The sequence below is a fragment of the Salvia miltiorrhiza genome, unplaced genomic scaffold (assembly GCF_028751815.1).
Source record: "Salvia miltiorrhiza cultivar Shanhuang (shh) unplaced genomic scaffold, IMPLAD_Smil_shh fragScaff_scaffold_143_1, whole genome shotgun sequence".
In the NCBI taxonomy this organism is placed as follows: Eukaryota; Viridiplantae; Streptophyta; class Magnoliopsida; order Lamiales; family Lamiaceae; genus Salvia; species Salvia miltiorrhiza.
Window position 1 is genome coordinate 175,796 of NW_026651418.1, and position 13,483 is coordinate 189,278.

At 30.7% G+C, this 13,483-nt stretch overlaps 1 protein-coding gene across 1 annotated transcript in view; it reads right to left on the minus strand.

The window, feature by feature from the left end:
- Window positions 1-12,512, minus strand: part of LOC131002514 (probable leucine-rich repeat receptor-like protein kinase At5g63930) — a 74,841-nt gene extending 62,329 nt beyond the window's left edge. Inside the window, exons 1-4 of the mRNA XM_057928991.1 lie at window positions 12,186-12,512; window positions 11,888-12,112; window positions 11,452-11,595; window positions 10,329-10,553 (exon numbers count right to left, since the gene is read on the minus strand). Coding sequence (XP_057784974.1) covers window positions 10,329-10,553; window positions 11,452-11,595; window positions 11,888-12,112; window positions 12,186-12,372 — 781 coding nt within the window. The 5' untranslated portion in view covers window positions 12,373-12,512. The remainder of the gene's footprint in view (window positions 1-10,328; window positions 10,554-11,451; window positions 11,596-11,887; window positions 12,113-12,185) is intronic.
- Between the last annotated feature and the right edge of the window lie 971 nt (window positions 12,513-13,483).

Below are 13,483 nucleotides of genomic sequence, written 5' to 3' on the forward strand. Positions count from 1 at the left end.
ACCATCTTGGCCTTCCAAATCGAATAATCCAACAACCAATTCCAATTCCAACTATGATTCCACTTCCATATCCCATCACCACACTTCTCCATCCAAATCCATCTATAAATCCATACTCATCATCTTCGTCATCTTCTTCTTCTGGCTGCATCCGATGCCTGTTCTCATCGTTGCATTTTCTTGTTAAAGGAAATCCACACAATCCCATGTTTCCTACGTATGAATCATTCTCAAATGTGGAAAACTGAGTAGATTGTGGGATTTGCCCCACCAGATCATTCATTGAAAGGTTTAATTTCGCAAGAAAGGTCAACCTCGTCAATTCACTTGGAATTCCACCATCCAATTTGTTCGATGATAAGTCCAATGATTCAAGTACACTTATATTTCCAAGAGATGCAGGTATGTGTCCCATGAGATTATTGTGGGAAAAATTCAAGTATCTCAAAGAATTCATATTACCTATGGAATGTGGAATAGTACCAGAGAATTTATTGGAGGATAAGTCAATGATTGTAAAGTCTTCCAACAATCTCTTCAATAACTGATCCAAACCTTTCAAGGTAATTCTCATCTCCACATAATTTGAAAAATAGTCAATATCACCATCTGTTTGATTTTCCTTCACATCCATCGTTGCTCTGAAATTCTTGAAATATTTTTGAGGTAAAGACCCCACAAATTCGTTCTCTGATATATCTAAAACCTGCAACTTAGGAAATGGAAGGTTGCTTCGTGAAGCCAACGACATGTTACCATCAAACTTGTTAGACTTCAAGACGAGCACTCGAAGCTCAGGAAGAGCTTCCATCCAAAACGGAAATTTGTCTTGTATTCTATTATTTCCAACATCGAGCCCCCTCAGACTTTTGCAATTGATTAAGGATTTAGGTAATCTTCCTTGCAATTTATTACCACTCAAATTGATGGACTGAAGACTACACCCTTTGATAAATATTGATGGAATTGGGCCACTAAAGTTATTTGCATTTAAATGAAATATGAGCAAATTAGATTTGCTCAAGTTTCGAAAGCATTGTGGAACTGTCCCTTGCAAACTGTTATTTGAGAGTAGAAGAAACTGAAGGGATGTCAAGTTGCAGATGCAGAATGGAAGCTCACCATTTAATTTGTTGGTAGAGAGTTGTAATGCATATAAATTTGGTAAATTTCCGATGGTGGATGGTATTGGACCTGGAAGTTTGAGAAGTCAACGTGAAGTATTTTGATAGAAATTAAATTACTTCTTCTATTCTTATATCACCCATGCATGTGTCATATATTCAATGGCATCTTAATTTAATATAGTATTTGCTAACATTGATCCTTAAAATTAATAGAGTTACAATATGGCTGGAAACAACAAATCCAACTATTGTTAAAGTATTTAGTTAATTAAGCACGAGCTAATTAAATGAGAACAACCTAGCAAGTTGAGAAATCAAAGATTCAAAATTAGATAAGTCATCCATTTCTATTTCATATTGCACATGGAGTGACAAAGGAATTAGACAAATCGCATATCTTATATGAACACACGTATAGGCAAATTTTCTTGCAATTTATTAACACTCAAATTGTTAGACTCAAAAATACACCCTCTCATAAATATTGATGGAATGGGGCCACTAAAGTGATTTGCATTTAGATGAAATATGTCAAAAGATTTCCAAACTGTTATTTGAGAAAATAAGAATTTGAAAGGATGTCATGTTGCACATGGAGAATGGAAGCTCACCATTTAATTTGTTGGAAGAGAGCCACAAATACTCCAAATTTGATAGATTCCCAATGGTGGATGGTATTGGACCTGAAAATTGGAGAACCCTTCATATAAATCACTTTAAAGATAGAGATGTAAAGCACTCAGATCTTTTGACACAAATTAGCTAAGTCATACAAAAATGGCCAAAGATCCGATCAAGTTTGTAAAGATGTTATGTCAAGCTGAAGATGGAGAATGGAAGCTCACCATTTAAATTGTTGGAAGAGAGTTCTAGCCAGGACAAATTTGTTAGATTCCCAATGGTGGATGGTATTGGACCTAAAAATTGAAGAACCCTTCATTTCAATCACTTTAAAGATGGAGCACAATAAGAAAGACATTTTCTTTTGTACTTGAAAACATAAAATGAAACATTATTATTTGCTAAATGCCTTTAAATTATAAATCAATTAGCAATGCACGCAAGATATTTTGTTACACATCTTATATTCCCTATATCATGAAGACACACCAAGTATACTTGATGACATCATAATTTAGTTAACATTGAGAAAATAGAAGATCCAATATGGCTGGAAACAGAAAATCCAATTGCTGTTAGAGTATTTATCTAACTAAGCATAAATTAGTTATATGAGAAGAAGCCAACAAGCTAAGAAAACAAAATAAGCTAAAGATCTGATCAAGTTTTGCAAGCGTTTCTGCCAAGTTGCAGATAGCAAGGGATGTCAAGTTGTAAATAGAGTGGAAGCTCACCATTTACTTTGGCTGATAATTTGAAATATCTTTTCAACAAATGTATCTAAAACCAACAAATTAGGAAATGGACGACAGATAATTTACGTAATGTTCCATATATCTCATTTTTTACCACTAAACTGATTTATAATTGAACTTAAGATGGCCTAAAGTTTTCATAGCATTGTGGAATTTCTTATTCCCAAGATATACATAATCAATCTCTTTGATTGCCAAGTCGTAAAAGAATTGATTTGATTATTATAACACGACCACAAAAATAATAAGTATAATTAGAACACTATATTTAATGGTTCGTTTTTGTCAATTTTAATACATTATTAGGTGAATATTAAATGGTAATTGTTCAATCCAAATAATTTTGTCTCGGTTCAATTTAGTCTTGGCAATAGTTCAATTAAGTGGGGCATGTGATATTTACAAATTGGTTTTCAGTTGTTAAAATAAAATTAAAAAGTCATTTTTTTTATCAAATCATACGGTTTATTGCTAAAAGATATATCTAACCTATTCAATGCAGAGTCATATATAGTTAATCTAACCAATCTAAAATCATAATTACTATTAGAAAATTAGTTAGTGGTGTGCTTTTTCTAATTATATGAAAGTGAATATATATTGTTATATGGGCTAATTTGTAAACAATTCCATTTAATTAGATCGATGTAAACCGATTCAAGTATAGAAAAAGAGAGAGAAATAATAATAATAATAATAATAATAATAATAATAATAATAATAATAATAATAATAATAATAATAATAATAATAATAAGAGCCCACCGTAGTAATCATGAGCAATATATCTTGTGATATGGGCTAAGTAGTGGTCAATAATTCTGTTTAGAGTCTACCAAAGTAATCATGAGCAATATCAATTAAGTTTTGTGGGCCCTCTGATATTTACAAATTGGTATTAAGTTGTTAAAATAAAATTAAAATGTCATTTTTTTTAATCAAAGCATACGGTTTATTGCAAAAAGATTAATGTGCAAGAATTTATATCTAATCAATTCAAAGTTATATATAGTCATGCAAAGTTATATATAGTTATGAATTGAGCAATATCAATTAAGTTTTGTGGGCCCTCTGATATTTACAAATTGGTATTAAATTGTTAAAATAAAATTAAAATGTCATTTTTATAAATCAAAGCATACGGTTGACAAACATGGTTTTCGTACCTCAATTCCACATGTTTTGTTGTCATTTCCCTTCATGTTTTGCTTGTGAATGCTTGTTTGTGCCCGAATATTTAGTTTTATGAAGATTTGATATCTTGGTGTAGTTTTGGAGTAATTTCAGGAAAAATCAAGGATTAATTGGAGGATTTTGAAGATATGAGATTGAATTACGTCTCGATAGGAATCCGTGAGCGCAAACGGCGATCAAATCCGAGTCCGGACGAGGGAGAACGAAGCAAAACGAGCGGACTGCGCAAAACGCCCAGTACCCCGCGGTCACCACCCGCGGCTGCGGGGTGAGACCGCGGGTCAGCTGTTCCCGGCTCCAGGAGACACCCGCGGCCGCGGGGCGGGACCGCGGGTCCCCTGAGCATCCCCCACGTTTGAAGGCCGCAGACGCGGGCCGTGACCGCGGGAAAAGGGCGGGGCTTCCCCCAAGTGGGCCCCAGACGTGATTTTGAGCCCTAAAACCCCATTTTCCCCCCATTCCTCACATCTTTCATCTTCCCCAACATTCAATACTCACCCATTTTCATCTTCCCCAATTCCTCCACACCAAACCCTAGCCTCCATTACCACATCTTTTTACCAAGATTGAAGGCATTGAAGAGGAGAGAAGATTGAAGAAAGCTCATTATTAGGATTTGTCACTTCTTACTCTCTCTTTCATTTATGTATTTCTTTGATTTAGGTTTGTTGTTTGTGAACATGTTTGGATAAAATCCCTCATTAATTTGGGGATTAGGCTCATGGATGATGTAATGAATTGATTATTATGCTCATTATTAGTCTTTGATTATGCCTTCTTCATTATCTTTTCAAGCCCTAGTTTTATTCCTTGTATGAAGTGTTGGCCACTCTTTATGCATTTCTAATTTGTAATTTGAATCGGGAGAGGATAATTGCAATAGATTAGGTGTTTGAAACATATTGACTCAATAAACCGAGAGGTTGAGAGTTGGGTGAGAGTTTATCGATCTTTGTTGTGCTTTTGGGAGTTATAGGTTAGAAGTTAACCGGGGACGGTAACTATGACCCGTAATCTACCGTTTTAGTCGTCCGGGAGGGGGCTAGAACTAGTTGGGAGATCACTCTAGATAATAGGTAATATCAAGACTAATGTTGAGCTAATTTGAGGTCCATTACTAATCCATTGATGTCTAGTCCCTATATCATCTTAATCATCATATTAATCCACTTTGCTTATTTGATTTTATTTGTCTTTGAACTTGTTAAGTAATTAGTAGATAATCAAACCAATTACTCCATTGTTTAGTCTAAATAGCTATAGCACAATGACTTAGGATAATCACTAGATTGAACTACTAATCCTTGTGGGATACGACCTTGCTTCCATATATTACAACTACCCGTATACTTGCGGCGTGGTGAAAATATTAGCGAACAACGGTTTATTGCAAAAAGATTAATGTGCAAGAATTTATATCTAATCAATTCAAAGTCATATATAGTCATGCAAAGTTATAAGTATATAGTTAATTTCATAACGAAGCGTGACTCAATTGGTAAAGTTCTCCACTTCCAATTAATAGATTAGGGATTTGAATCACTATTGGGAAAATGAAAAATCGTTATTAATCTTTTTTTTTTAATTAAAAAGAGAGTAATAGTTGATTTAAAATATGCCTAGAATTTTGGAGACTAGAAGCCTACAAATGCCCTTTATATTCAAATCTAAAACTGTTCTTGTGAGCCTAGAATTTTTGGAGACTAGCTTACTCCGGCACATAAGAGTGTGCATTGTCATTATTGGACACTACTACACCACTAATTTTTTATTTCTTATTTTTATTTTTTAATAAGGTCAATCACTTTTTCAACTCCCAATACACTTATTTAACATTTTATTAAAATTCGTGCTAAAAAAAATGATGCACACTTTTATGGAACGGATAAAGTATTAATTTACAAGACAACTCAATTTGCAAGTTATTATTTGACTTATGTGACAATGCCGCGTGGAAGTCAAATCATTGAGCCATAAATTTTGACTTCTACTCAAATAACTATTAATTCATCAAAAATATTATAAAAACTTATTTTTGAGGATTAGTTTAGATGGATAAAACTAAGTGTTAATAGATAAAAATGCCCGCTTTCTTATGTTTTTTATGAAAGGGTCTTCTTTAATAAAAACATGTATTCTATTGATTCTTAGATAAAAATATCATTCAATCAAAAATAGTTTTTATAAAAAATTTAGACAACCCAAAATTCTTTTCCATATTTTTGAATTATTTCAAAAACTAAATTATTATTCCAATCAAGTCAATAAAGCATAATTAAAAAAAATGGCATAACAAGGTAGTGAAAGCATGAAATTGAATGACATTATCAACTAATTTCAAAAAAAAAAAAACATCATGAACGTCAAAGTTGTAAAATTTCTTTGGAATATTATAATTTATTAAAAATGGACGTGTATCAATAATAAACTAAGTAAAGATCTTCTATATTTCTTACAGAAAAGTCGGGATATCACACAAGCTGATAGGATTACCATATAAATAAATATATTCTATTAACAACAAATTAAAAAATAGATAGAGGAAATAGTACCATGAAAAGAGTTTCCATATTCATATCAAGATAAACAAGTGAAGACAGATTTCCAATCTCTAGTGGGATGCTGCCTTCGAGTCCCACAAGTCATACCCCAGCTAGAGTTCTAAATAAGTCACTCTATTATCCATGTGAAAAAGAGATTACACTGCTTCAATTATTTTTCAAAATATTAGAGTATGTTTTCCTTTTTCTTTTATTGAGAAAATATATTACTCAACTTTTTTTTTTATATAAATCTAGTTCATATTGCACATGAAGTGACAAAGGAATTAGACAAATCGCATATCTTATATGAACACACGTATAGGCAAATTTTCTTGCAATTTATTAACACTCAAATTGTTAGACTCAAAAATACACCCTCTCATAAATATTGATGGAATGGGGCCACTAAAGTGATTTGCATTTAGATGAAATATGTCCAAAGATTTCCAAACTGTTATTTGAGAAAATAAGAATTTGAAAGGATGTCATGTTGCACATGGAGAATGAAAGCTCACCATTTAATTTGTTGGAAGAGAGCCACAAATACTCCAAATTTGATAGATTCCCAATGGTGGATGGTATTGGACCTGAAAATTGGAGAACCCTTCATATAAATCACTTTAAAGATAGAGATGTAAAGCACTCAGATCTTTTGACACAAATTAGCTAAGTCATACAAAAATGGCCAAAGATCCGATCAAGTTTGTAAAGATGTTATGTCAAGCTGAAGATGGAGAATGGAAGCTCACCATTTAAATTGTTGGAAGAGAGTTCTAGCCAGGACAAATTTGTTAGATTCCCAATGGTGGATGGTATTGGACCTAAAAATTGAAGAACCATTCATTTCAATCACTTTAAAGATGGAGCACAATAAGAAAGACATTTTCTTTTGTACTTGAAAACATAAACTGAAACATTATTATTTGCTAAATGCCTTTAAATTATAAATCAATTAGCAATGCACGCAAGATATTTTGTTACCATCTTATATTCCCTATATCACGAAGACACACCAAGTATACTTGATGACATCATAATTTAGTTAACATTGAGAAAATAGAAGATCCAATATGGCTGGAAACAGAAAATCCAATTGCTGTTAGAGTATTTATCTAACTAAGCATAAATTAGTTATATGAGAAGAAGCCAGCAAGCTAAGAAAACAAAATAAGCTAAAGATCTGATCAAGTTTTGCAAGCGTTTCTGCCAAGTTGCAGATAGCAAGGGATGTCAAGTTGTAAATAGAGTGGAAGCTCACCATTTACTTTGGCAGATAATTTGAAATATCTTTTCAACAAATGTATCTAAAACCAACAAATTAGGAAATGGACGACAGATAATTTACGTAATGTTCCATATATCTCATTTTTTACCACTAAACTGATTTATAATTGAACTTAAGATGGCCTAAAGTTTTCATAGCATTGTGGAATTTCTTATTCCCGATATATACATAATCAATCTCTTTGATTGCCAAGCCGTAAAAGAATTGATTTGATTATTATAACACGACCACAAAAATAATAAGTATAATTAGAACACTATATTTAATGGTTCGTTTTTGTCAATTTGAATACATTATTAGGTGAATATTAAATGGTAATTGTTCAATCCAAATAATTTTGACTCGGTTCAATTTAGTCTTGGCAATAGTTCAATTAAGTGGGGCATGTGATATTTACAAATTGGTTTTCAGTTGTTAAAATAAAATTAAAAAGTCATTTTTTTTTTATCAAATCATACGGTTTATTGCTAAAAGATTAATGTACAAGAATTTATATCTAACCTATTCAATGCAAAGTCATATATAGTTAATCTAACCAATCTAAAATCATAATTACTATTAGAAAATTAGTTAGTGGTGTGCTTTTTCTAATTATATGAAAGTGAATATATATTGTCATATGGGCTAATTTGTAAACAATTCCATTTAATTAGATCGATGTAAACCGAGTCAAGTATAGAAAAAGAGAGAGAAATAATAATAATAATAATAATAATAATAATAATAATAATAATAATAATAATAAGAGCCCACCGTAGTAATCATGAGCAATATATCTCGTGATATGGGCTAAGTAGTGGTCAATAATTCGGTTTAGAGTCTACCAAAGTAATCATGAGCAATATCAATTAAGTTTTGTGGGCCCTCTGATATTTACAAATTGGTATTAAGTTGTTAAAATAAAATTAAAATGTCATTTTTTTTAATCAAAGCATACGGTTTATTGCAAAAAGATTAATGTGCAAGAATTTATATATAATCAATTCAAAGTTATATATAGTCACGCAAAGTTTTATATAGTTATGAATTGAGCAATATCAATTAAGTTTTGTGGGCCCTCCGATATTTACAAATTGGTATTAAATTGTTAAAATAAAATTAAAATGTCATTTTTTAAAATCAAAGCATACGGTTTATTGCAAAAAGATTAATGTGCAAGAATTTATATCTAATCAATTCAAAGTCATATATAGTCATGCAAAGTTATAAGTATATAGTTTATTTCATAACGAAGCGTGACTCAATTGGTAAAGTTCTCCACTTCCAATTAATAGATTAGGGATTTGAATCACTATTGGGAAAATGAAAAATCGTTATTAATCTTTTTTTTAATTAAAAAGTGAGTAATAGTTGATTTAAAATATGCCTAGAATTTTGGAGACTAGAAGCCTACAAATGCCCTTTATATTCAAATCTAAAACTGTTCTTGTGTGCATTGTTATTATTGGACACTACTACACCACTAATGATGCGTGCAAGTTATTATTTGACTTATGTGACAATGCCGCGTGGAAGTCAAATCATTGAGCCACAAATTTTGACTTCTACTCAAATAACTATTAATTCATCAAAAATATTATAAAAACTTATTTTTGAGGATTAGTTTAGATGGATAAAACTAAGTGTTAATAGATAAAAATGCCCACTTTCTTATGTTTTTTATGAAAGGGTCTTCTTTAATAAAAACATGTATTCTATTGATTCTTAGATAAAAATATCATTCAATCAAAAATAGTTTTTATAAAAAATTTAGACAACCCAAAATTCTTTTCCATATTTTTGAATTATTTCAAAAACTAAATTATTATTCCAATCAAGTCAATAAAGCATAATTAAATAAAAATGGCATAACAAGGTAGTGAAAGCATGAAATTGAATGACATTATCAACTAATTTCTAAAAAAAAAATCATGAACGTCAAAGTTGTAAAATTTCTTTGGAATAATATAATTTATTAAAAATGGACGTGTATCAATAATAAACTAAGTAAAGATCTTCTATATTTCATATAGAAAAGTCGGGATATCACACAAGCTGATAGGATTACCATATAAATAAATATATTCTATTAACAACAAATTAAAAAATAGATAGAGGAAATAGTACCATGAAAAGAGTTTCCATATTCATATCAAGATAAACAAGTGAAGACAGATTTCCAATCTCTAGTGGGATGCTGCCTTCGAGTCCCACAAGTCATACCCCAGCTAGAGTTCTAAATAAGTCACTCTATTATCCATGTGAAAAAGAGATTACACTGCTCCAATTATTTTTCAAAATATTAGAGTATGTTTTCCTTTTTCTTTTATCGAGAAAATATATTACTCAACCTTTTTTTTTATATATATAAATCTAGTTCATATTGCACATGGAGTGACAAAGGAATTAGACAAATCGCATATCTTATATGAACACACGTATAGGCAAATTTTCTTGCAATTTATTAACACTCAAATTGTTAGACTCAAAAATACACCCTCTCATAAATATTGATGGAATGGGGCCACTAAAGTGATTTGCATTTTAGATGAAATATGTCCAAAGATTTCCAAACTGTTATTTGAGAAAATAAGAATTTGAAGGGATGTCATGTTGCACATGGAGAATGGAAGCTCACCATTTAATTTGTTGGAAGAGAGCCACAAATCTTCCAAATTTGATAGATTTCCAATGGTGGATGGTATTGGACCTGAAAATTGGAGAACCCTTCATATAAATCACTCAGATCTTTTAAAAAATAAGTTAAATAAATTAATATTTTTTCTATTTAAGTTAAATTATTAGTATAAAGACAAGAGCATACCTTTCAAATTGTTCCCATTAAGGTATAAGTCCTTAAGCTGTGTGATGTTCCCAATTTCTCGAGGGACATTACCACCAAAGTTGTTGTCTGACAAGTCAATACTCTCAAGTTGTTTACATTGACCCAAACTCAATGGTATATCTCCCTTCAATTTGTTCTCCGATAGGTAAAGTAGTTTGAGTTTTTGAAGGTTGTTATGCGAGCAAATGTCTTTTGGTAAGCAGCCTGATAATGTATTATCGATAAAATACATCTTCCGTACGCAAAATATATATGCCTTAATAGCTTCAGCACGAATTTTAAGAATTTTGGTAAGTTTTTGTTATGTGTATAATACTACTATAATTTAATTTAAATTACAATTTAAAATAATTCCCCATCGAAATACTCACTAGCTTTTTATATTTGGAGACTATAATACATCAAATCTAGATTTAGGTGCATGCCCGGTTTTATTGTTAGATTGAACATCTGAATAAAGAATCAGTATTAATAAAGTTGAAAGTAAAATGAGAAAAGAATAATTAAATTGCTTGGCTATATATACATCACATTACCGAGGAACCGAAAAATATCATTAGAGGCAAGAGCCGTAGTTTTGCCATTTTTCCAAAAATCTACGTTTGAACCGAATGACATTATCAACCAATTTCTGGATTATCAATAGAAATGAAATAGTAAGGTATCCAAGTAGTTAAATTCTCAGTATAGAGATAAGAACATATATACCTCTCAGTATAAATTCCCAAAAAAATTATTATTATTTCACCTCTTTTGAAGCTGGTATGTTCGATTTCTGGTGCTATATCTTGCAATAAGTAATCGGATCTTTAGTCTCATGGAATGACAAATGAATAATTAAATGTCTTAACTATAAAAAAAATTAATGGCATCTTCTATATGGAAAATTGCTTTCAATTTTTTGTCTTGGATGCAATAATTTTCAAAAATCGATTGAGAGGGAAATATAATCATCGCTTAGACGCTTACACGACAGGCAATAGACTTTGACTTAAACATAAGACTAAATGTGTATCACATATTTTTTCCAATTCTCATGGTTAGTTACGATATACCAAACTCTTTCACTAAAGTTTTGGCTTAAACAGTAGTGCAGACATACCATTTAAAGAGGCGTTGCGGAGGTCTAGTTGACGGAGACTTGTGATGTTCAAAATTTGTCTTGGAAATGGTCCACTAAGATTGTTGTCACTCATCCTTAATATCTCTAGATTATTAAGATTACCAATCTCTTTCGGTATACCACCTGTGAAATTGTGTTAAGTCATGATAACTCGATTTGAATCAGGTATAATGATATGTTACAAATAGTATGAACTCCAAAATCATAAATATATATTGGAGAAAATTACTTAGTGGTGTGCTTTTCCTAATTATTTTTTAATAAAACTAAAAAAGTTACAAAAAATTATAAAAAAACTAAAATGTAGAGAAAATAATAAAATAACTAAATTTTATTTTTATTTTAAAAAATAAGTTAAATAAATTAATATTTTTTCTATTTAAGTTAAATTATTAGTATAAAGACAAGAGCATACCTTTCAAATTGTTCAGATCAAGGTATAATTCCTTAAGCTGTGTGATGTTCCCAATTTCTCTAGGGACATTTCCACCAAAGTTGTTGTCTGACAAGTAAATACTCTCAAGTTGTGTACATTGACCCAAACTCAATGGTATATCTCCCTCCAATTTGTTCCACCTCAGGCTAAGTAGTTTGAGTCTTTGAAGGTTGTTATGCGAGCAAATGTCTTTTGGTAGGCGGCCTGATAGGATTACTATGTAAATAAATAGATTCTACTAACTACAAATTTAAAAATGGTTAGAGAAGAATACAACCATGAAAAGAGTTTCCACTCATATCAAGATAAGCGAGTGAAGAAAGATTTCCAATTTCCTGTGGAATGCTTCCTTCGAGTCCCATATTAGAGATAATTAATTTAGTGACCCTGCTACGACGTGAATCACAAGTAACTCCTCTCCACGTGCAAAACGAGGTTCCACTGCTCCAATTATTTTTCAACATATTGAAAGGATCTGAAGTGATGTGGGATTTCAAAGCAAGAAGTATGGATTCATCACTTTTGATTTGAGTTATGTTCTGCGCAGTAGAAAGATTAAGACAAGTAAACAATATGAGAAGCGAAAGAAGGGAAAATGGGGAAAATGTATCCATATTGTGAGTGATAATTGTGTGAGAAAACAAAAAGCCTACCAATTGACATTTATATTCAAATCTAAAATAATTGTAGCAGAGTCTATATACAAGTCAAGTCTAAGTCAAATGGTATGCAAATTTTCCACATTTTTGTGGAAATATGAGGGAAGCTTCTCTAATCAATTTTAACTTTATTTTCTTGAGAAATACATTATTTGTCACCATCGTCTACATTTCATATGAAATTCTCAAAGCTTGAAATGAATTTTTAATATTTGGATACCATAGTGCATCAAATCTAGATTTAGGTGTATGATAGGTTTGATTATAGAACAATATATAAAAAGTGAGTACGTATTTTCCCTACATTTTTCTTCCCTTTTTCTCTTTCTTCTCCACCAAATTTTTCAATATTTTTCTCTGTATCTTCCTATTAATTTTCTCTATTTGTTTTTTATTCTTTTCTAAACATCGTCAAATTTGATTCATGATAAAAATTCAATATGCATCTTAATTAAATTTAAGTTCGTTACAAGTTTTTTAATATGGTATAAAAATCATCAAAAAGGAATTTAAAACAAATCGGTTATGAAAAATTTTAAATTTAAAATATTTTGTTTTCCCTCTTTTCATTAAAAAAAATTCTATATACGAAAATATTTATTTATTTAAACATATCATTTAATTTCAATGTACGTACTAATTTGAATGGAGAATCAATATTATTCAAGTTGAAGATAATGTTAGCTTAATTGAAATGGGTTCAAAATTTCACACATCAAATTAAATCTCTTGAATTTTAATTTAATGGACGTTTTGATCATTATAATGGCAAAACAACTGTATATTTCCCTTGTGAAAAATTGCGCCTTGTATTATTTTCTTGAATGAGATAATTCTCTGAAATTGATTGAAAGGGAAATATATATTTTTTATTACTTTTTAAAGTGTATGATTGCGTGATAGTCAATAATATTAA